This window comes from Culex pipiens, chromosome 1 (assembly GCF_016801865.2).
Source record: "Culex pipiens pallens isolate TS chromosome 1, TS_CPP_V2, whole genome shotgun sequence".
Taxonomy (NCBI): domain Eukaryota; kingdom Metazoa; phylum Arthropoda; class Insecta; order Diptera; family Culicidae; genus Culex; species Culex pipiens.
Window position 1 is genome coordinate 8947300 of NC_068937.1, and position 23305 is coordinate 8970604.

At 33.1% G+C, this 23305-nt stretch overlaps 1 protein-coding gene across 2 annotated transcripts in view; it reads left to right on the forward strand.

The window, feature by feature from the left end:
• Positions 1-23305, forward strand: part of LOC120413307 (probable serine/threonine-protein kinase DDB_G0277071) — a 113050-nt gene that overhangs the window by 58918 nt on the left and 30827 nt on the right. For both annotated transcript variants that reach the window (XM_052711644.1, XM_039574069.2), the window contains one exon: positions 10116-10782. In XM_052711644.1, coding sequence (XP_052567604.1) covers positions 10227-10782 — 556 coding nt within the window. In that variant the 5' untranslated portion in view covers positions 10116-10226. The remainder of the gene's footprint in view (positions 1-10115; positions 10783-23305) is intronic.

Consider the following 23305-nt stretch of genomic DNA (forward strand, 5'->3'; position numbering starts at 1 on the left):
AAAAAGTAAAATAATTTTAAAATAATCTGAAAATTTTCTTTGAAAACTCCTGGAATTTTCCAGGATTTTAACTATTTTTTTTAAATCCCCATATCCCGTAAAATGCAGACCAAATATAGTTTTACTTTTTTGATTTAAATAAAACTTTGTGTACTTTATCTATGACCAAAAAATATATTTTGCATCATTAGTTCATCCATTCAAGTGAACAATTTTAACAGCTGTCCGTCCATACAAAAATGGTTTTGTGATCACCAAGCCTTCGGCAAAGTTCAATTTATTTTCGTACAAAAAAAAAACAAATTTAAAAAAACTGGTAAACTTAAGAGTGAATTTTTTTTAAATGAGATTTTCACAGCTTAGGAATTCTCATAAAAATTAGTTGCACTCTAAAATTCAACTATTCTTTAAATTCGTTTTTTTGTGTACGCTAACAAATTGAATTGCGGACGATTTCTAATTGAGATAAAATCTAGCAGATGTTTTTTTTCTGTTTGTTGTGATTTAGAATAAATTCACTCCTCCTTTAGGAAGTTTAGTAGTTTTGTTTTCTGAAATAACGAGATTTTGAGGTGTTTTGTTCATTTGTTTTGATGTGTGCAGTGTTTATTTGCCGAAAAAAGGAAACAATATTAACACGATAAACATTTTATTGTAAAAAAATGTGCATTATTGATCATTGTGAAAGTAATAATGAGTTGTTCGTGACCTAAGCAAAGGTAGTGGTTAAGGCAGCGAATGTTTTCAGAAGCGATTTTTTCAACTTTGCAAAGGGCAACTGTTTCGCCAAGCTACCGTGGCCGTGAGGTTACGGGTTTTGCCTTGTAAGCGGAAGGTGATGGGTTCGGCTCCTGTCTGGCTCGGAAAAGCCAGATCTCTTCAAAGAGTAAAGAGAGAGGAAAGGCTCAAATCGGGAGAGTAGCATCGTCAAGGAATTTGGTGAGGACTTTCCAATTACATTATATTTTATTATTATATATTATATTTTTATTATACATTTTTATATGACCGCACACTAGACACACCCTACAAAACACCAATGCAATGATAAATCGGAGCGTTTGGTACGGTATGTCCACGCATCCTTCCTCCCCTGTAGATTCTTTGAAATGTGATCCGTTCTCAGAATCCTCTCTGCGGTAAACACAACGTAGTAGGGCTGGCCGCTTTAATTTTTGTAATACATTTTCGGGTGTTCTCGAATGTACTGCAATTATTAATAATGACAAGAAAAGTGCTTGGGGCGTAATCTAATCACAAGACTTTCCAGCATGCTTTCATCGGACTGGCTGCGTTTGTGTTAGATTAGATTAGATTAGATTAGTACGCTAACAAATTGAATTGCGCGAAATAACAATTTTTGAACGTTTCCGATAACAAAAATTGCATCTTTTTAACTATGGTACAAGTTGGTCAAAATTCATTTGGAAATGCAATTTTTTTTTCAAAGATTTATCATTTTTGAAATACGTCGAAAAACATATTTGGTTTTAAAATAAAATTTTAGAAAAAAAACAGCATATTGGCTTAAATGTTACTTTTTTCCTGTTGAATTTTTAAATCAACCAGAACATTTGCATTAGTTTAAAATGAGTGTTTTAGGGCCTTTAAAATGCACGGCCTTATTTGAAAATTGTGGTGACGCATGAAAAACTTCATTTTTCCTGTTTGTTTTTCTTTCAGAGGCTGTATATCTGCAAACATTGGTCCAATCTACAATCTTTTTTAAAGCTCATTTTTGAAGTAATTTTGTAGGAAATTTCACGATCTTTTTGAAAAAAATATTTTCCAAGATGGACAAGCTTGGTTATGATTTATACGGGTAAAGAAGTCACGTTAACAAAATGAATAAATTTAAATTAAATTTAAAAAAATACGAATATTCAATTTGCAAATTTGTAAATTTACTGTTACTTATTTCAGGCATTTTGTATAAGTATGATTGACCTGTAAAGAATGTAAGGGCAAAAAAAATGTTTATTAATTATAAGAGCCAATATAAAATTTATTTAAGTTAAAAACTTCCAATAAATCAGAAGTCAAATATTGGAAAATAATATCTCAAGAATCTAAAAAAAAGTCAATGTTGTTTTGAAATTTTTTGATAGTAATATTATAAAGAAAAACATGAAGTTTGGCTAAACATTCCACGACAAAAATAAAAAAAGCATCAAACCCTCACAACATCCCTGCCCTCTGCACTGCGTAGAGCAAAACGGCCCCCAACACAGCAAACTGCATGACGTCTCTATCCGAGTGCAGATCCAGAGTCCACTCTATCAAGCCAAGCCAAGCCAACGGAACCAAGTCCGAGAGCCAGTTGGCCAGTGTGTGTTTTCCGCAAAGCCAGAACCAGTACCAGTACTTAACACGTCGTCATTGGGATCCAAAAGCCCCAAAGGGCTGCCTGGCTACGGCAAGATGTGTGTCGGCCTCCAAAACATTGGTCCCATATTGGTCGAAACGAGGATTTATGGCCGTTTAAGTCGCCGTGTGTCGGACACGTACACAAAACACGAAACAGGAATAATTTAATGAATTTTAAATGATTAATCACAATTGAATTAAAAACGCCACTTTAAGCCATTCAGGACAGCTGCTGCTGCTGGTACAGATTGTTGTTTTTTTTGTGTTCGACTCCTCTCGGAACATGGTTCCATTAGCGGAAGAAGTGTCCGGAACAAAAAAAAAGCTTCTGACAAAAAACACGAGTGACGAAAAAACACGTGTGTTCACACATCTTTACTCACTAGCGGGGGAGGACAACGACAACGTGTCAGTGTCGGGGGGTGGCCACCATTTAGCAACAGCTCCGACGATGAAAGACAGTAGCTGGATTTGTTACACTGGAACTTACAATATTTTCCTTTTTTACAAAAAAAAATGTTGTAATTTTTTTTTATGGAAATAAAACTTCTAACAACACAGAAACAAAAATCATGGTAAAATTACATCTGGGAAGGGGTAAATATTTTATGTCAGAAAAAATGTGTAATATACCTCTGAAAATATGTAATTTTACCACTATTCTGGTGTAATGTCACTTTTTTTGTCTAAATTGAGGTAAAATTACATCATAAAAGAGGTAATATTCAACCTTCTAAAATTACACCTTCCAAATTTACACAATTTTATGCTGTGAAGATTAATTTGAGAAAAATATGTTGTAACTTTGAATGCTTTAATGATTTGCACAGTTTTCGTAGTTTCCGTGCCAAATACCTCCGAAAAAGAATTCAACCAACAAAGAGTGCGGCGAAAATCGCGAAAAAAAACCGCTCCATTGATGAGTCCCTTTGGACAACACGCAAAAAATACCAAAACCAGGTTTGGTGGGGCGGTTGACTCATCTGGCACTTCTGGAGTTCGTCGTTTCGTCGTCGTACGACGACACCGTGTCGTACATTTATCAGCCATGTAACCACCGTCGTCGTTGGTGCTCTTTTCGAGGTGGAACTGGCATTTCACTGTCATTCAGATTTTTTACCGGATTTTTTTCGTTGACTCTTTCAAATGACTCTGGTCAATTTTTTTGCTGTTTTTAAAAAGGACGAATTTCCAGAATGTGAACAAGTGTATCGTTACCGAAAGGGCCATCGACGAGCCGTAAGTGTGGTCTGTGTTCAGAGTGTAATTTAAGGGATTTTTAAGGAGGTGGGGTTGGCCCTTGAAGAAGTGAACCATTGTGCACCAACACAGTTGCAGTTTTGTTCTATTTTGAAATCATGAAGCTTCCTGAAAACCAAGATATTCCCAACATCCGTCCCGAAACCAAAGCAGTTCAACCACTGACTAGACCTGGCTCTTAAGGCCACATTGCGTACGGACTTTGGTCCACACACACCAACACTCCATGCCAGTCTCTCCCAATGATCCGTGGCTTGCACGCAGTTTTGACCTATAGCCATCATGGCTTGGGTCTACCCCCCCCTTAAAACGACGACATCATGAAGCCCCATCTCTTCTGGCTGCTGCTGCCACCACACACACCGGCAATATGTGGCCAAAGTGGGCAACTCCGGCGAACCCCTCACCCAGATTTGGGTCTTGTTAAGGGGTGGCTTGTGAGAAGTTCTGCATCTGTGCGTGACTGCGAGGATTGTTTGTACTCGGAGCGAACAAAACCCGGGATTGCTGTGCTGATGCTACCGGAGACAGGTGGTATTAGATTAGTGCCCCCCAACCTACCTCAACGAAGGCGTGCACCCTTTCTTGAATTGTGTTTGGGAGGGATGGTTATTCAGAGTTGGAATTAAATCTGGTTAGAAGGAACAGTTGCAACGTTGTTTCATTTGAGATTAGTAAAATTTTAAGGACTACGAATAAAATAAAGTTCTTTTACGTAATAAATTAGGAATAAGAAGTATTTGAAAGTAAATACATACATTCAATTTGAGCATTTTTTAAAGGTTTTGACCAACCGAATTTTTGCATTTTTTTAATGGTGATTTTTAATATCACTTTTTGTCACTAAAAATTTCATTCAAAATAAAACACAATTTCATTTTTTTTTTCAGAAAATTCCAAATTAGGCATAAACAATCTTTGACCTGGTTATGATTTTTGGAAAAATAAAGAAAAAGGTAATATTTTTTCACTTCATTTTTTATGTTGAATTCAATTTGCAATCAAAGAATACTTCAGCAAAAGTTTGATAAAGTTAACGCAGGGGTGCCCATTTTTAGAATGGCGGGCCAAATTCTAAAATCTCACGAGCTTGCGGGCCAAATATGAAAAATTTTAATCTAGAAAGCCAAAAATATTCCAAAAAGTAGAAGTTTTTTTAATTTCACATGTTTTTTGGACACTTTCGTTGTTTGAATATTAAGGGACAAAAAAATAAATTTTTCTATTAGTTTTGTTTCAATAAGCTTCAAATCAATTGGTTCAAATTTATTCATAACCAACAACCTCAAAAAATCGCATAACAAATAATAAAAATACGACTGTGATTTTTTTTGTAAATAGTTCACAAGTCTGGTAAAGAACAAGGGGAGGTTGAACTTTTTGCAGCTGGAGACAATCATAATTTCACAAATATAACAAATTTGATGAAATTGTAACTAATTGAATGCAATCGCATCCTCATAAAAAAGGGGTAAACATACTTTAAACATAGCGAGTAAATCTATTTTATATTTAACAACTACAGTGATAAAGTAAATTTGAGGCTCAGCCGATCAAATAATGTGCGTTATTGATTAATATGGAATTAATTTGGAATATCTGTATTTTTTGAAAATTTGATTAAATTAAAAAATCGAATCCAACCATAACATTTCAAAAGGAAAAGTTTTTGTATAAGTTTTAATGCATTATTTTATACATTTCAAGGGTTAGTTTTAAAATCAAAGGATTGTTAGTTCCCGAGATACCGGTGATAAAAAAAGGGTTTTTTTCTAAAATGGACAAAAATGGCCAACTTTCTTTTTTAATCGAAAAACCGTGACTGCGAAACAAAATCCTGAACAAAACACATTCAAAAATTCGTATAATTGTCATCAATAGTTTTTACAATTAAAAACTAAAAAGTTTCAAAAAAACCTCAATTAACATCAATTTCAAAGAATTATGAAATCACTTTACAGAGGGTCAAAGGGTCATTTTACATGGTCATACAAAAATTACCCCTGAGTTAAAGCCATTTTCAGGAGTTTTTTTCGCATTCGAAAAAATCAAACCATCCACATTAACGACCCCCGGGTCTTTTGTGGTCTCTATTGCAAGTTTCTGCTCGAACCTAGGAGTCCGAAGGCTTGAATGGGGAGAATTTTTCGCATTCGCTGTTTTTCGAATAAAAAAAGAATTTTGGCCATGTTTGAAAAACAACCACTTTTTTTGATCACCGGTATCTCGGAAACTAACAATCCTGTAATTTTAAAACTAACCCTTGAAATGTATGAAATAATGCATTTAAACTTATACAAAAGTTTTCCCTTTTGAAATGTTAGGGTTGGATTTGGATTTTAATGAGTTTTCGAGATCAGTAATTTTACGAATGTTTAATTTTTTAAAATGGACAATCGGACGATAAGTTTTAATATCGGTTATCAAAAACGTGGGATTAAGCAATACTGAGAAATTTCATTTTATCTGTGTTTTTTCACCGTATCAACTAAAATATTCGAATTAAAAAAATATCTTTGAAAACAGTACACTTTTTTCACGTTTTGTATTTTCAATGGAAAATTTGACTTAATTTTCAAAAATAAGGTATATTTTTTTTCTCTCTCCTCGATTTAAAGATATTTTTAAGTCAGGCCGTTGCAAATATTTTTCAAAGTTTATGTCACCCCCCCCCCCCCCCCTTCAAAATTGGTCTGAAAAATCAGGGGGCAAACAAAATATTTTTCCAAAAAACTTCAAATTTTCCATGAAAATAGAAGTCTAATCAACTGAAAACAATCTAAAATGCATTTTTCTGCATATTTAGCATGTTTGGGCTGTTTAAAAATGTTTTGAATTTTTATGAAATTCCAATGTACAGCACCGCAAAAATTTTATTTTTCGCAAAAAAAAAAAAATTTTCGTCAATGCTTAGATATTTTGGAAACTAGTGATGGCAAAACAACTGGACAGGTGTATAATGACTTTAAAAAAAACTTTTTTTTATAAAAATGTTGAAACCATGGCTCGTAATTTAAATTTTTATACTTTTTGTGCAAATTGATGATGCAAAATGGCTTGTTTGAGCATACGATAGACACCCAAAATGTTTCAGTCAGATTGAAAAATACAAAAACTAAAATTAAACAAAAGGCCATAGAGAATTACTTTTTTTCAACAGGTACATTTTTTATGTACTTTACTTTTTTACTGGTTACATTAATAAAATGTCGCGTTTTTGTTAAATTTGATGTTTTTAAATCATGGGTCTTGTTATAATAGTAACTCTCAAGCGTGAACAATCACTAAGCCTACTTATAAAATATTTGAAGGGATTCGTCATCAAAAATTACAATATTTAGTCTGTGAAGTTCGATGACAGAATTGCCAGATCTTTTAGATTCATTCCTCTTAGCCCGTAACGAAATATTCTAGCAGAGCTGGTTCTGCCAGAATCCTGCTAGAATGGTGGAACATTTCTGCTAGGAACATCCACCTCTGTGAGAACTCTGCTAGGAGCCTGCTCGAACGTCGTGTCTGGGTATAGTTGAGATCGTGAATTAGGGTAAAAATGAGTTAAGAACACATTTTGTGTAGCTTTCTGAGCACCTTCGCAGATCCCCATTGGTTTTAATTCTAACACACTTCATGTAATGACATATTCTGCGACTGCGACAACTTGCCAAAGGAAATTTTAGTCAGCAGCCGTTTTGCCACTCTTATATGCACGTCTTCTGTTTACATTTTTGATTATACCTCGGGGTTCAACCAATCTAATTTAAAATAATCAACCAATTTTGGAGGCAATGCAAAGCACAACCAAACAAATTGTATTTGTTATTGTTTACATGACGAGCTCAAGGGTTTCCAGCAAGGCCTCAGACTGGCAAGTAATTAATAATTACTTTGATTTTTAGCTGGTAATTAGGTAATTCTTAAATTACTTAGTAACTCATGGAAATTAGAGTAATTTAAAGTAATAAATTGGTAATTAAAGTAATTTTTATGTAATTAAAGTAATTGATTTTTTAAAGTGTACTTCTTCAACGAAACTATTTATACTTTTTATATATAATCTTTTATAACAGTATTTTATTAATTTCAAATAAGAGTGAAACACAAAGATTAAAAAAGACTGGTTCTGTATGTAGAAGGCCTTATTCACCATAGTTCTCTCCTAAAACTCTCCTAAAATTTATTGTTATCATATTGTTTATCGAAGCTTATTAACAATAAAAGGCAACACGATGATATATTACCCAGTGAAAAATGTTTTGTGAATCCGAAATATATTAATTTTTTATGAAGTAATTATAGAAATATGTGTTTTTGTTTTGCAAGAACTACATAAGTATTGATTATTTTTTTATACCTTTCCTTCCAATAGACAGTCCAAATTATTTGAAGTTTATGCGGATCAAATATTTAAAACCAAAATGTACTGAATTATCATTGATAAATACAAAGTTTTCAAGTGATAGCCATTTAAAAATCAATAAAAATAAAAATGTGTTTTTTTTTAATATTTTTTCATAATCAGCAGAAATTGTCAGTCCTGTAATATCTCTCTATTAAGAGCTAAGCTATTTTCCCAAAAAAATTCCAAATATTTCTGAGAAAAATGTTTCAATGTTAAAAATCAAACTCAAGTGAGATTAAACCCGACTAGAATTCTGACGCAGAAGTTAAATCCAATGAAAATGTCACATTTCACATTATCCTAATTTTCAGTAACGGATTTTTTTTTTAATTTGCTTGAGAAAAAAAACATGCAAAGTAATGTCAAACCAATGTTTGAAAAAAAATTTAAAACTCAACGTTATTTTAATGAATTTTACAATTTTTATGAAGAGCCGCTGCAAGTATTTGTCAAAGTTTATGTTTGTCTCGAAAAATCAGAAGGCCTTTTTTCAAACAACTTCTATATTTTAATGGCATTCGACTTGCAATAAATTGAAAACAATTTCAAATTATAAATAAATTATATTAAAATTCATATACTGCCCATGTTCGCATAAATGTCCCATATGCAAAAACAGCAAGCTGAGAAAAACGCAAGACAAGTTTGTCCCACACATAAGGCTACGTGTTAAGTTTTCACGAAAAAACTGGATTTTCTCCTGATTTCTAGAACAAAGTACTGGATTTTATAGGCTTTTCTAAAAGGGCACACGATTTTGAACCAAACTTCATCAATAACTCAAAAGTGATGAAAATGCATATGGGACATTTATGCGATCAGGGGCAGTATTTGAAGTAAAACAGTACAGTATTTTTTTTTTTGCTTTTATGACAAACACGACTTCAAAAAACGTAAGTCAACTTAAAAAATCTTTTTTGCAATTGATTGATAAGCGTTCAAATGATTGAAACGTGAAACATAATGGAATTTCGAATCAGATAATGAACAGGTTAAATTGGCCATAAAACAAATATTATTGTTCATATCAATTGAGCTACTTATTTTTTACCTGAAAATGGTATTATTAAATACTAATGTCAATTTTATAATAAAATAAAACAATACCAAATTTCAAACCAATAAACTCGCTGTAGGAAATTATGTAAACATCACCCAAAGTTTCAGCGCCCTCTAGTGGGAGGCATTTTTGACGTTTTATCGCCTATATAGCTATTTTCAATAACAATTATACGCGAAATTCACAATATCCAGATTGGTACAAAAAAAAAAAAACAGCGTAATTTTTGAGAGAGCTATCGAATGAGCTATTTATAAATAATTTAGTTTAGAACCGTAGAAATGAATATAAAAATTTTAATTAGATGTTTTTTATCGTAGTGAAAAGTAATAAAGTAATTTATGTAATTAATCATTTAAGACCAGTAATTTGAGTAATTAATTGACAGACTGGCAAGTAATAAATGCTTCTGGAAACCCTTGGACGAGCTTTAGTTTTCGTTTCATGACATACGACAATTTAGCACTCACACGATGTACATTTCTGGACATTTTTTTATTAGGTCTTATAAACAAATCGATGCCTCAGTGCTCTCTTATGCTAACTAGATAGGGAAACCAGCTAGCTTAGTACAAAAGAGCACAGAGGCATCGAAATGTAAATATTGAGTGTATCCCACTTACTCCGAAGGACAATGACATTAGGTGTTAGAGGGATGCACTCAATGTTTACATTTTCTTATACTGCCCACCATTGAAAAAACGGCTAATATCCACTTTTGGCAAAAACGAGATATTAGCACCAGGTGGTAGAGGATGTTCCAACGCATCTTCTGAACCTTGAATTTCACAGAAATAATGTTTAGACTTGGCTGCCGATGCGAAAAACCAAACGGCTAATATGCCACTCTTATGGGAAATTGCCTTGACGGAGATTTTGTGACAAACACTAAAACGCGTTTTTCTCGGAATACTTGATTTGGCATAATAGCCGAATTTTCAATTATGGGCAGTATAGAACCTAATAAAAAAAAGTCCAGATTTATAAATATAATTTAATTTTTTTCCATTTTTTTCTCTTCCATTTCAGACAATTGTGAATCGTCATTGAATGTCAATTAGTAAACATCTTCCAAAGGAGGTGTGACAAGTGACAGGTGTCAAAGTATATAGTTTAGTAGTAAACAGTGTTTAGTGAAAAATGCATCTGACTGCAAACAACTCGACAAGTGCCACCACAAACAATAGCAGCGGTGGTGGCACCACCACAAGCAACGGCCAAAACAACAACAACAGTAGTAGTAACAACAACAACACGAGTAGTAGTGGTAGTGGCAACAACAACAACAGTGGCAGCAGTAACAACAACAACAATGGGTCCGCGGCGGCGAATGGGGGAGAAAATGGTCCACCGTCGGCCGCCAGCATCCTGCAGGACACGTACACAAAGATGACGTCCGACATTCTGGCCGAACGGACGCTGGGCGATTTTCTCTCCGAGCATCCGGGCGAACTGATTCGAACCGGGAGTCCTCTGTTTGTTTGCACGGTGCTGCCACCGCACTGGCGATCGAATAAAACACTTCCGGTTGCGTTCAAGGTCGTCGCGCTCGGGGACGTCGGCGACGGGACGATGGTGACGGTGCGGGCGGGGAACGACGAGAACTACTGCGCGGAGCTGCGGAACTGCACCGCCGTCATGAAGAACCAGGTGGCCAAGTTTAACGATCTGCGGTTCGTGGGGCGCAGCGGACGAGGTAAGAGTAAGTGTGGAGCAAGGGGGGGGGGAGGGGAGGGGAGAGGAGCTGTCAATTTTCACTTGAAAAATACAAAAATAATTAAGTTAGAAAAAAAAATAAACGGTTTAAAGTATTTTTTTTTCTAGGTTTCTCGAATTTCGTTAAATTTTCCTAAATTTCTTGAATTTCTTGAATATTTTGAATTTCTTGAATTTCTTGACTTTCTTGAATTTCTCAAATTTCTTGAATTTCTTGAATTTTTTGAATTTCTTGAATTTCTTGAACTTCTTAAATTTCTTAAATTTCTTGAATTTCTTGAATTTCTTGAATTTCTTGAATTTCTTGAATTTCTTGAATTTCTTGAATTTCTTGAATTTCTTGAATTTCTTGAATTTCTTGAATTTCTTGAATTTCTTGAATTTCTTGAATTTCTTGAATTTTCTTAATTTTTTGAATTTCTTGAATTTCTTGAATTTCTTGAATTTCTTGAATTTCTTGAATTTCTTGAATTTCTTGAATTTCTTGAATTTCTTGAATTTCTTGAATTTCTTGAATTTCTTGAATTTCTTAAATTTCTTAAATTTCTTAAATTTCTTAAATTTCTTGAATTTCTTGAATTTCTTGAATTTTTTGAATTTCTTGAATTTCTTGAATTTCTTGAATTTCTTGAATTCCTTAAATTTCTTGAATTTCTTGAATTTCTTAAATTTCTTGAATTTCTTGAATTTCTTGAATTTCTTGAATTTCTTAAATTTCTTGAATTTCTTGACATTCTTGAATTTCTTGAATTTCTTGAATTTCTTGAATTTCTTGAATTTCTTGAATTTCTTGAATTTCTTGAATTTCTTGAATTTCTTGAATTTCTTGAATTTCTTGAATTTCTTGAATTTCTTGAATTTCTTGAATTTCTTGAATTTCTTAAATTTCTTGAATTTCTTAAATTTCTTGAATTTCTTGAATTTTTTGAATTTTTTGAATTTCTTGAATTTCTTGAATTTCTTGAATTTCTTGAATTTCTTGAATTTCTTGAATTTCTTAAATTTCTTGTTTTTCTTAAATTTCTTAAATTTCTTGAATTTCTTGAACTTCTTGAATTTCTTGAATTTCTTAAATTTCTTGAATTTCTTGAATTTCTTGAATTTCTTGAATTTCTTGAATTTCTTGAATTTCTTGAATTTCTTGAATTTCTTGAATTTCTTGAATTTCTTGAATTTCTTAATTTTCTTAAATTTCTTAAATTTCTTGAATTTCTTGAATTTCTTAAATTTTTAATGTGTGAAAGCTTAAAACTGATATAATTTAAATCTGTTTAATTTATTTTTTTTCTTAATACTATTTAAAATAATTAAAAATTGTTAAAAAAAATTTAAAAATTGTAAGAAATTGTTAATATTGTTAAAAAAAAATGTAAAAAATTGGGTTATTGTTTACCGCGCTAAAGCTTATTTTTCTGAGTACAATGACCCTTTGTACGACCACAAAGAGATTAAAATGGATATTTAAATCAATTTTGAAAAATTAACCTCTTGGTCCTTCTTGACAGAAAAGCTCCTATTTGACGGCTCGTTCCAAGGGGACCAAAGTTTAAAAAAAATGTAGTCTCGTAAAAAAAAAATGTTTGCATTAAAATGAAAAAAAAGTGATCAGAAATGGTTTTTAATCGTGTTTTTTACCGTTGTACACAAAAATTGACATAGGGCTTTAGTACCCAATTGTTTAAAATAAATTAAAATTGTTTAGAATTGTTTGAAACTGTTTAAAATTGGTACAAAGTGTTTAAAATTGCTTAAAATTGTTTAAAAATTTATCATTTTGTAACAATTTTAAATAATTTTAATCAATTTTAATTTATTTTAAACAATTTTTTACAATTTTTATTAATTTTTAACAAAAGTAACTATTTCTAACAATTTTCTATTTTTTTTAACAATTTTTAATAATTTTAAATAGTATTAAGCAATTTAAAAAAAATTGAATTTCTAGCAATTTTAAACAGTTTTTAACAATTTTAAACAATTTTAAACAATTTTAAACAATTTTAAACAATTTTAAACAATTTTGAACAATTTTAAACAATTTTAAACCTTTTTAATAAATTTTAAACAATTTTAAACAATTTTAAACAATTTTAAACAATTTTAAACAATTTTAAACAATTTTAAGCAATTTTAAACAATTTTAAACAATTTTAAACAATTTTAAACAATTTTAAACAGTTTTAAACAATTTTAAACAACTTTGAACAATTTTAAACAATTTTAAATAAATTTAAACAATTTTTAGCAATTTTTGGCAAACAATTTTAACCAATTTCGAACAGTTTTATACATTTCTAAACAATTTTAATTAATTTTAAACAATTTTTTGCAACTTTTATAAATTTTTAAGCAATTTTTATAAACTGTTAAAAATTGAAAAAAATGTTAAAATACTGTTATTTATTTTAAACTGTTAAAATAGCTAAAGATATTTAAAAATAGTTAAAAATAGTTAAAAATAGTCAAAAATAGTTAAAAATAGTTTAAAAAAAAAGTTAAAAATAGTTAAAAATAGTTAAAAATAGTTAAAAATAGTTAAAAATAGTTCAAATAGTTAAAAATAGTTTAAAAATAGTTAAAAATAGTTAAAAATAGTTAAACATAGTTTGAAATAGTTATTAGTAGTTAAAAATAGTTAAAAATAGTTAAAAATAGTTGAAAATAGTTGAAAATATTTGAAAATAGTTAAAAAAAAAGTTAAAAATAGTTGAAAATTGTAAAAAAAATTAAAAATTGTTAAACATTGTCAAAAATTGCTAAAAATTGTTAAAAATAGATAAAAATTGTCAATAACTGTTAAAACTATTAAAAACTGTTAAAAATCGTTAAAAATTGTAAAAAAAATTAAAAAACTGTTAAAAGTTGCCAAAAATTGTTAAAAATTGTAAAACAAATTGCAAAAAAATTGCAAAAAAATATTAAAAAAAATTGTGAAATACTTAAAAATAGTAAAAAATGTTAAAATTGAGAATATTGTCAAAAAACAGTTCAAAAATGTTAAAAAATTGTATAAAATTTCCAAAATTCAAGAAATTTGATTTTTTTATTTTATTTTCAAACTGTTTTTTTTTTACCATATCATGAATCAAACCAGTTTTCTTGCAGTCTGCCATATTTTGTCGACAAATTATTAAGAATTTTTCGAATGTTTTCGAAAAATATTCTACGAGCAGGTCATACATAAAATAAAAATTCATAAAATTTCGTGAAATTATACTGGATAAAATCGCCAAGTAAAATTCAACAAACCATCTTTAACGCTTCTCCTAATGCCCTAGACAACACCACAAGCCGTGCCGGCGGCCTTTTTTCCCACGATTCTCACCCTCAGTTCAAAACATTTCCCGACCTGCCCCAACCAAGAAACGTGCTAAAAGTCACCATCTACGGAAAGAAAGAAAAAAGAAATATCCCTCTCAATTTCCAAGAAAAGATGCTGGAAAACTCATTCCATCTCGCTTAGTCATTCAAGACGTATCCCGAGGAAAAACTGAGCAGTTTTTCCACCCTTGTCGCTTTTGCTTCGTTTCGCCGACGGCGAAAAAACTGGGCTTGATTTACTCGCAATCGCCAAGCTCTGTCGCCGTCTCGTTTTTTCCTGTTTGGGGGAAAATTCTTTTTCCTTTTTCTTCCAACTGGTGGGTTGACGACGTCTTTTTAAGAGAAGGACGATTTTTTTCCCGGAAAGAAAAGAAAAAGTGACGTGAATGCTGGAAAAGTCGGAAAAGCTTCAGCTTGACTCGGTTCTTCGAAATTATATCCCCTCCAACTAATAACAATAACTAATGCAATGAATTTATCGCCGAAATCACACTAATGCCACCGCAGAGCTGATTATTTCATTCGATTCGCAAATGCAAATTGCTCAAATTATGACGAGCGCGCTTTTCGATACACCCCAGGCCATGCAGGCAGGTGTCCGCAGACCCCGTAGAAACAACGCGTTTTCTGCATTATAAAATTGCCAAATCACCTGCTGGCGCTAATTTATGGTGTCTGCTGCCGGAGTTCACTGGAGCTTGCTGGAAATTAAAATAATTCATCGATTCCGGGCGGGGGACGACCTTTCATCCGTAAATTGGTCCAGCTCCTGAAAATACATACCAATTTTATCGCTAATGCATTGTTGTCTGGCCAACCGTGAAGATCTGGCAAGGGGGGGGGGGGTCCTCTGCAATAGTTGGGCTCAAAACGGACCCCTCAATCTTCCTCGTTCCCTTTCGAGCTTCTAATTGAGTTTCCATGAAAACTACGCGGCCAGCCCTCGCCAGGAAAGGCGAAAAAGTCCGCCACGGACAAAGAACGCACGTATGTGTGTGAAACAAAGGGGGGGGAGGTCCGTATAGATTCATCGATTGGTACCCCCCTCAAACCGGGGTTTCCAGCCGCCACCACCACCGGTAATGATAATGTAATCCCATGCCAGTGGTTTTGCAAATGTTGGCGCAAGCAGCGCTAGAGGAGAACAGGGAAGGTGTGCGCGTCCGTAGAGTACGAAACGCTGTTGTTCGTAGGGACGGAAATTAAAGGGCATTACGCGTGATGGAATGGTCGTCACGGGTTAGAGTGGTTTGGATGCGTGGAAGTTTGCGTAGTTTTAGGCGCTTGGAAACATGGAAAAGTGCAATTTGTTACGCCTGAATAAGACAATTTTGGACAAATGACAGTTGACAGACTTAACATTACAAAAAACTTACCTGGAATCGATAACTAAAGACTATTTCAATTTAGTTTTTCCTAAAGTTTAGATTTTAACGAGCTGTAACCTGAAGTCCGTATTTGAAGAGGAAAACTTTTCCTTTTTCTTCCAGTGTTTTGATTTTGATTTTTCCCAATAGCAAACAATTGACATAGATTTTTTATGGAAAAATCTTGAATTATTTTTACAATAATGTCTGAAAAAAAGCTTTGACACTATAGCAAAAATTGAATACAAAAATTGAGTTTAAACATTGTATGGAGACTTATTTGATTAAAAAACAATAATTTTGATAATTCAGAAAAATAAAAATACAAACGCTTACCGGCAATTTTCATCCCGGGCGGTTTATAGAGGAGTAGTTCTGTACGATTTCGCAAATCAGCTTTTCTTAGCAGCAAAGTTACATTTTATGATTAGGACTTTTTTGAACAAAATCAGGAACACGGAAAAAATTGGACTTTTCAACACTAAAAGTTTCATTCTCAAAAAACGTATTTTCGATTATTTTTTTAATGTTCTAGGGGACTAAAAGACATCGCTTGAGCCAGAGGTCATAATGCAAAGGCTGGTTCTAACGATATCAATTCCTGAAAAAAAAATTCGATAACGTTTTTTTTAATCATCTTAAAACATTATTTTTACAAACTAAATTAAAATAGCAATTGAAAAGTAATTTATAATTTTTTTTATAAAATGCATAGTTTTGAAGTTATAGTCTGTGTTTGATTGGAATTTTCGGATTTTTTTTTGTAATATTTAAGGATGGAAACAAAGCTTGAAAAACATGGTTTCAAAGGGCTGAGAAAATTTTCTAAAATTTACTCTCTGAAACATTTTTACAATTTACCAAACAATTTCACCCAAATAAAAAAAAACAAATTAAAAAAATTGCAAAATTGTGAAATTAAGAGAGCTACTCAGAACAACCTTGTAGTCCGTACTTGAAGCGTTATTTTTTCATTCTTTTCTCGTTTAAAAACATGTTTTCCCTTTCAAATTTTCATAAACATTGAATTCTTTAAATAAACTTTAAATAAATGAAAATTTTTAAAGACTAGAGCTTAAAGTAAAAAACATGTAGAGAATTTTCTTTTTATTCTTTGTTCCAATATTGCAAGAAATTTGAATACTTTTAGACGTAAAAATTCTAAAAACTACATTTATTACACCTAAAGGTAAGCAACACAGAAAAACTATACATACACAGTAAAAAATTGTGTAAATTTGGAAGGCTGAATATTAACTCTTTAATGATGTAATTTGACCTCGATTTTGACTGGAAAAATGGCATTACACCAGAAAAGAGGTAGAATTACATATTTTCGGTGGTTAAATTACACATTTTTGTAATAAGATGTAATATTACCATGATTTTTTTTACTGTGTAAAGTAAAGAAAAATTGGTAAAAAATAATTTGAGTATTTAAAGGGGGTTTTTTGTGCAGTTTCAGAAACCATGTTTCAGAATTTATATTTGTAGTAAATGTCAAAGCAATGCCAAATTTTTAAGACGGATTTTTTTCTAAATATGTGTCATTTTGTTATAAAAACTAGAATTTTTCATACTTTACTACTACTAGGATTTTTAATTATGCAATTTTCGTGATTAAAATACGCAACTTTTGGTACCCTAACATGTATAGGTCATCGCTGAAATTTTTAAGTAATTGCAGTTTTAGTGAAAAAAGTTGATTTTTTGCCGATTTCGTCATTTTTCAGTTTTTTCGCGTGGCACGTCGAAAAACTCAGTTTTTATTTTCAAAAAATCATATCTCGGAAACGTACGGTTCGACATCGCCAATTTTTCGTTATGTAATGTGAAATTTTCCGAGGAATCCGATAAAAATATTTTCAGACATAGGCTCTTTGGCCCAGACACGGCCCAAACGCCATTTTAAGTTTTCATACTACTTTTTCAAATGTTAAGCTAGATTTTTGAAACTTCTTACTATTTTTCTCAAATAGCCAAACTAATCACCTTTCTTTTGCGTTTAAGACAGCTAAAATCGGATGAAATGACGCGGAGATATGATTTTTTGAAAAAAGTGGTTTTTGCGAAAAATGACGAAAATTGCCATTTTTCGAACCACCCTTTCGAATCACCCTAATTGCCAAACAAAAAAATACGGGTCTAATTAGAAAAATGTTGAGCCCGATCGGAGAACTTTTTTTTCGGTTTAGGCTCTTTTCAAATGGAATTGCTGTATTTGAAGATTTGAAGATTTGAAGATTTGAAGATTTGAAGATTTGAAGATTTGAAGATTTGAAGATTTGAAGATTTGAAGATTGAATGACTTGAAGACAAAAAGGCATAGAGAATTGAAATTTTCAAAGATTTAATTATTTGGAAACAGGAAGATTTCAAATTTATAAGATTTGAAAAATAAAAGTTTGAATTGGAGAATTAAAATTGCGTGAATTATTTTTTTCAGAAATATTTTTCAAGGCTCTTTAAATATAATTGAAATATTTCTATTGTTTTCAGAAGACATATCTCTTCAATTCTGAAAGTTTTGCAGAATAATGAAATACAAGAGTTTTAAGAGCAATTGAGAGTAACTAAAATAAAAAGAATACTTTAAAATTGAACCAAAATTGGGAGATGGATTTTTAATTTAGCTAGAAAAAAATGTGTAGACTTTTCACATTTAAAGCATTTGATGTTTGTTATCTTTTGCGTCCAGAAGAATTAATTGTATTAATCTGTGTAGACTTTTCAAGCTAGAAAGACTTTTAGAATTAACGAGTTTTTTTTGGTTTTTGCAATTTTCAAAAACATAATTAATAAGACTGTGAAAAACTTCAAAATAATTGATATTTTTTTGGAAATCTCGTCGCTTGTGTAGACTTTTTTAGTTTTTGGAAAAATGAGGCTAAAGAGGTGATACAATTTTAAATTATAACTTGTGATGTAGGAATCTTATAACTAGATTTTTTTCCAAACATTGGAGACTTGGCATTTTGAAAGATTATTTGAGTTTGTGACATTTGAGAGTATTAATTATTTGAGCGTTTACAAATTTAATAGCATTTTCACTTAGTTAAATTTTCAAGAACATTTAAATACTTAAATTAAGACTTAAATATGTGTAGAGACATTCTATAACTTTTCATTTTTAACTTTTCTGGTATTGAAAATATTTTTGCAAACATAAATGTTTACAAATGCATAATTTCAACTTCTAAAACCAGCAAACCACCCTAAACGCCACTCCCCATTATACAAAGAGAGCCCACTCCTCCCAGCTGCTGCTCCGCACAAAATACATTAGTTTGATGGCTGGTGGGTGGGTTGCGATATCAAAAGCATTCGGGATCCAGCACGGGGCTTCAAAGCACATCAACCACGCGGTTTGTCAGGGGTCGGTTGTGTGCACGGGACGGTATAATGCACACGCCGGCGTGTGTACAGCCAATTGTGGGTTTTTCTAAACTAATCAATCATTACAACTAATGCGCTTTCGTGCATGATGGGAAAGGTTTTGGTGCAAAATGGGGCTGGGGATTTTAGTTGGACTCTAAGTGAAAATGTTTTTGGCAAGTTGGAGTGTTTAGCAGACCGCGAAATTGATGGCAATCATTGGACTAAGTGAATTAAATTGAAGCTTGAAATGAAGGATTACACAGAAATTTTACGAATTGGAAGGAAGAGTTCTAAACGCCTAAAAGTATACAATACTGAATAACTTGACAGAAACTTGACATTTGACAGGTGACAGACCTAAAACTAGATAAAAACTTACCTGAAATCTTCAACTAATCACTTTTTGACTTACCTTAATGAAAATACACTTCAGATTCTGCGAAATTTATGATTCACTGAAGTGCATCTTGAAATCCGTAATTGAAGCGTTTGATTTTTTATTTGAGAATACGATTTTGTGAGATATTCTTAAAAATGATGCGTCATTAACTAGGCGTATTCCAAAATTGAAAACTGTCATTTAATTCAATTAATTCGCACAAATCGTCGAGAAGCCCTGGAGAGCCGTCAATTTCGCTAATTTTCCCCAAACTACTGACCCTTCAATCGATGGCGGCGGTCAGTGGCCTGTGAGTTTAGAAAATCAACTAACCGCGCCGCCGGGTCGGGTTTCATTAACGTATAGTGGCCCCCGTTGAATTATTTTCAATCAGCGAAATTATTCCGTTTTTCGGGATGGCTTTTGAGCTGATTGGTACTTTTGGGGAGAGGGGACTAAGAGGGGTCATTCATATCAAGTAGCAACTTTGAATGTTTGGTCATGAATTTGAGTCAAGTTTAAACATTAAAATCGAGAAACAGCTCGTTTTGAAAATTGACAGTTGACAGACTCATTGATTTTTAACTTACCTGGTTTGTGGAACTTTTGCTGGAACATTCAAAACTTACCTTTTTTCACGTTACAACACATCAGTTTCTTCAAATCCTCAATTTACTTAAGTACAGGTTGAAGTCCGTATTAGAAGTGTCGAGATATTTTTTTCAAACAATTTGGCTGATTTCTTCGAAATGTTTACGCCCCACAATCGACCCCAAAAAGCTTAATTTTTCTCACAAACACATGCATAAAATCCCACTCACACACACTTGTACCTACGCCACCTGGTGTGGCGAGCGCAAATTGGCGCTCGGGCGCTGTGTGTGCGTGAAATTATTATTAATTGAATTGGCTTTCGTTTTATCCGGATTGTGAAAATAATTAATAAATTTTTCGCTCGAACTACAGCTAGCTAATGCTAGTTTTTAGGAGCGAGCGCGGTCAGTCAGACAATCAGTGTGGGGGAAGGGAGGGCAGACCAGTCAATGAATTCAAATTATAGTGTCTGACTGGGTATATATTTTGCTTGGCGTTGGGGGGATTTTAATGATTTGGTGGCTCGCTGAAATGACTGATTCATGCTGAGCCGCCGTTCGCCACAGTGGCATTTTAGCAAATGATACTAATTTTCTAATTTGACCCGTTATTGTGTTGCCACTGAGGACCTCCCCTGGCCGTATGAAAGTTGTGGCCTCCGCGGTCGTTTTTGATTGTTTCACGAAGCCGCTACTGGCGGTGACTTGGTTGTGTGACAGTGCATAAATGTGCGAACTGACAGTTTGTTTCAATGTCTGAAATGTGGAGTGCATGCTGGTTTTTGTTAATTGATTGGAATTCGAAAAAAACGCTATTGTATCTTTTTTGAAAAAAAAAAGTTTGTCTCTACTCCTTGAAAAAAAACGGACTGACTTAACTCCTCTTCACTTGACTTGAATAATCTTGACTTCACCTGACTTCACTTGACTTCACCTAACTTCACTCACTTGACTCCACTAGACTTCATTTGACTTCACTTAACTTCACTTGACTCCACTTGACTTCACTCACTTGACTCCACTAGACTTCACTTGACTCCACTAGACTCCACTAGACTTCACTAGACTTCACTTGACTTTACTTGACTCCACTTGACTCCACTAGACTTCACTTGACTTCACTTGACTTCACTTGACTTCACTTGACTTCACATGACTTCTCTTGACTTCACTTGACTTCACTTGACTTCACTTGACTTCACTTGACTTCGCTTGACTTCACTTGACTTCGCTTGACTTCACTTGACTTCACTTGACTTCACTTGACTCCACTTGACTTCACTTGACTTCACTTGATTTCACTTGACTTCACTTGACTTACCTTGACTTACCTTGACTTACCTTGACTTCACTTGACTTCACTTGACTTCACTTGACTTCACTTCACTTCACTTCACTTCACTTCACTTGACTTCACTTGACTTCACTTGACTTCGCTTGACTTCACTTGACTTCGCTTGACTTCACTTGACTTCACTTGACTTCACTTGACTCCACTTGACTTCACTTGACTTCACTTGATTTCACTTGACTTCACTTGACTTACCTTGACTTACCTTGACTTACCTTGACTTCACTTGACTTCACTTGACTTCACTTGACTTCACTTCACTTCACTTCACTTCACTTGACTTCACTTGATTTCACTTGACTTCACTTGACTTACCTTGACTTACCTTGACTTACCTTGACTTCACTTGACTTCACTTGACTTCACTTGACTTCACTTGACTTCACTTCACTTCACTTCACTTCACTTCACTTGACTTCACTTGACTTCACTTGACTTCACTTGACTTCGCTTGACTTCACTTGACTTCGCTTGACTTCACTTGACTTCACTTGACTTCACTTGAATTCACTTGACTTACCTTGACTTACCTTGACTTACCTTGACTTACCTTGACTTAACTTGACTTCGCGTCCTTACTTCAATAAGCTACATCTTGAAGTCCGTAATTGAAGAGTCAATTCTGCATCAAATCCATTTTGCTAAAGTACTTCTTGAAGTCCGTAACTGAGATGACGTTATTCAAAATTGCAAGAATTGTTATTAAATTTTTCCTTAAAATTTTTAGCTTCATTGAAATTGTTTATTTCAGTCCAACTTCCTCCGCATTTCTCTCGCTGCAAAAATAATTCCCAAGAAGCAATCTCGGCCGAAATTAAAAATAGCTCTCCACACCGCTCAATTTCCAAGTGATTTGAATTTCATCGCAAAACTTTCCTCAGCGTGATCCTTGTTGTTCTTTTCCCCGGAAGCTTCATTTTATGCCTTCAACGATGCACTCATCCTCCGAGGGAGAGAAAATCGCGACGCTTCTTCCGGAAGATGAGATTTTTATTAAAATTCCCCTGCGGTTTTTCCTCATCATCGTCCGTTGCATCTCGGGCACGAATTTGCTCGAGCTCAAAGGAAAAAGCATTTTAAAACTATCACGCCAATGTACACACAAAATTGAACGAGTTTAATTAAATTCATCGCTTGCCAGCGAAGCTGGAGAAGGGTCCACTCTTAATCGATCTTTCCAATCTAATTTTGTCTATTAATTTATCTTCGTTATCTTTACACATTGTGGGGTCCTTCGATCTTTTTTTACTCCATCCGAAAATACCCAGACGCTTCTCTAATTAATCGGCATCGGAATTTTATTAAATCGACCGATGTAAAATTTATTCGGAATCGTTCCAAAGTTTGTACTCCTTCTTTCTCACTCGCAAATTTGGTGGTGAAAAACTTTGCTACACTTTTTCCCTTTTTGCCACCTCCAACTTGGAATTGCAAATGAGTGTGTTTCTATTTTACAAACGATTTCACTCCTCACGTTTTGGGTTGGAAGATTCCGTAAAAAAGGTCGCTTTTTGCGACGTCCCCCCTCCTTTTCACACATGGTTTAAAATTAAAACAAAAAAACGAGATTTACTATACAAAATTATCCAGCTTCTTTGTTTCGAACCAACGCCATCGTCCTCATAACAAAAAAAAAGAGTGAGAGACGATTAATTTAATTTCTTTCCTTTATCACGGAGAGAGGAACAACTTTACCTTCGGTGACACTTTTTGAATAATTCGTTTCCAGACGAAGAGGGTTCACTACTCACATGTGTCGTTTATCAGATCAATCGGAAACGCTCTGCCAAGTGTGTGGAAAATGTGGCCCCGGCGGCACACGGTGAATAATTAATCTTCCATTCAGGATTAATGATTATTTGAAGGGGGCAAAGAAGATTTGAAACTGTTGTCTGAATATTTTTTGTCAAAATTTTAAATTTCGGCTTAGTAAAACTTTGAATGAATAGATATAATTTACAAATAACATAAATCAGCTTGAAAATCAATCCATAAATGAGAAACAGCTCATTTCACAGTTTGACAGTTGACAGGCTACACTAGAAAATGTACTTACCAAATCTAATTCAATCAGCATCACTACATAAAGCACTTTACAACACATTGATATCCTC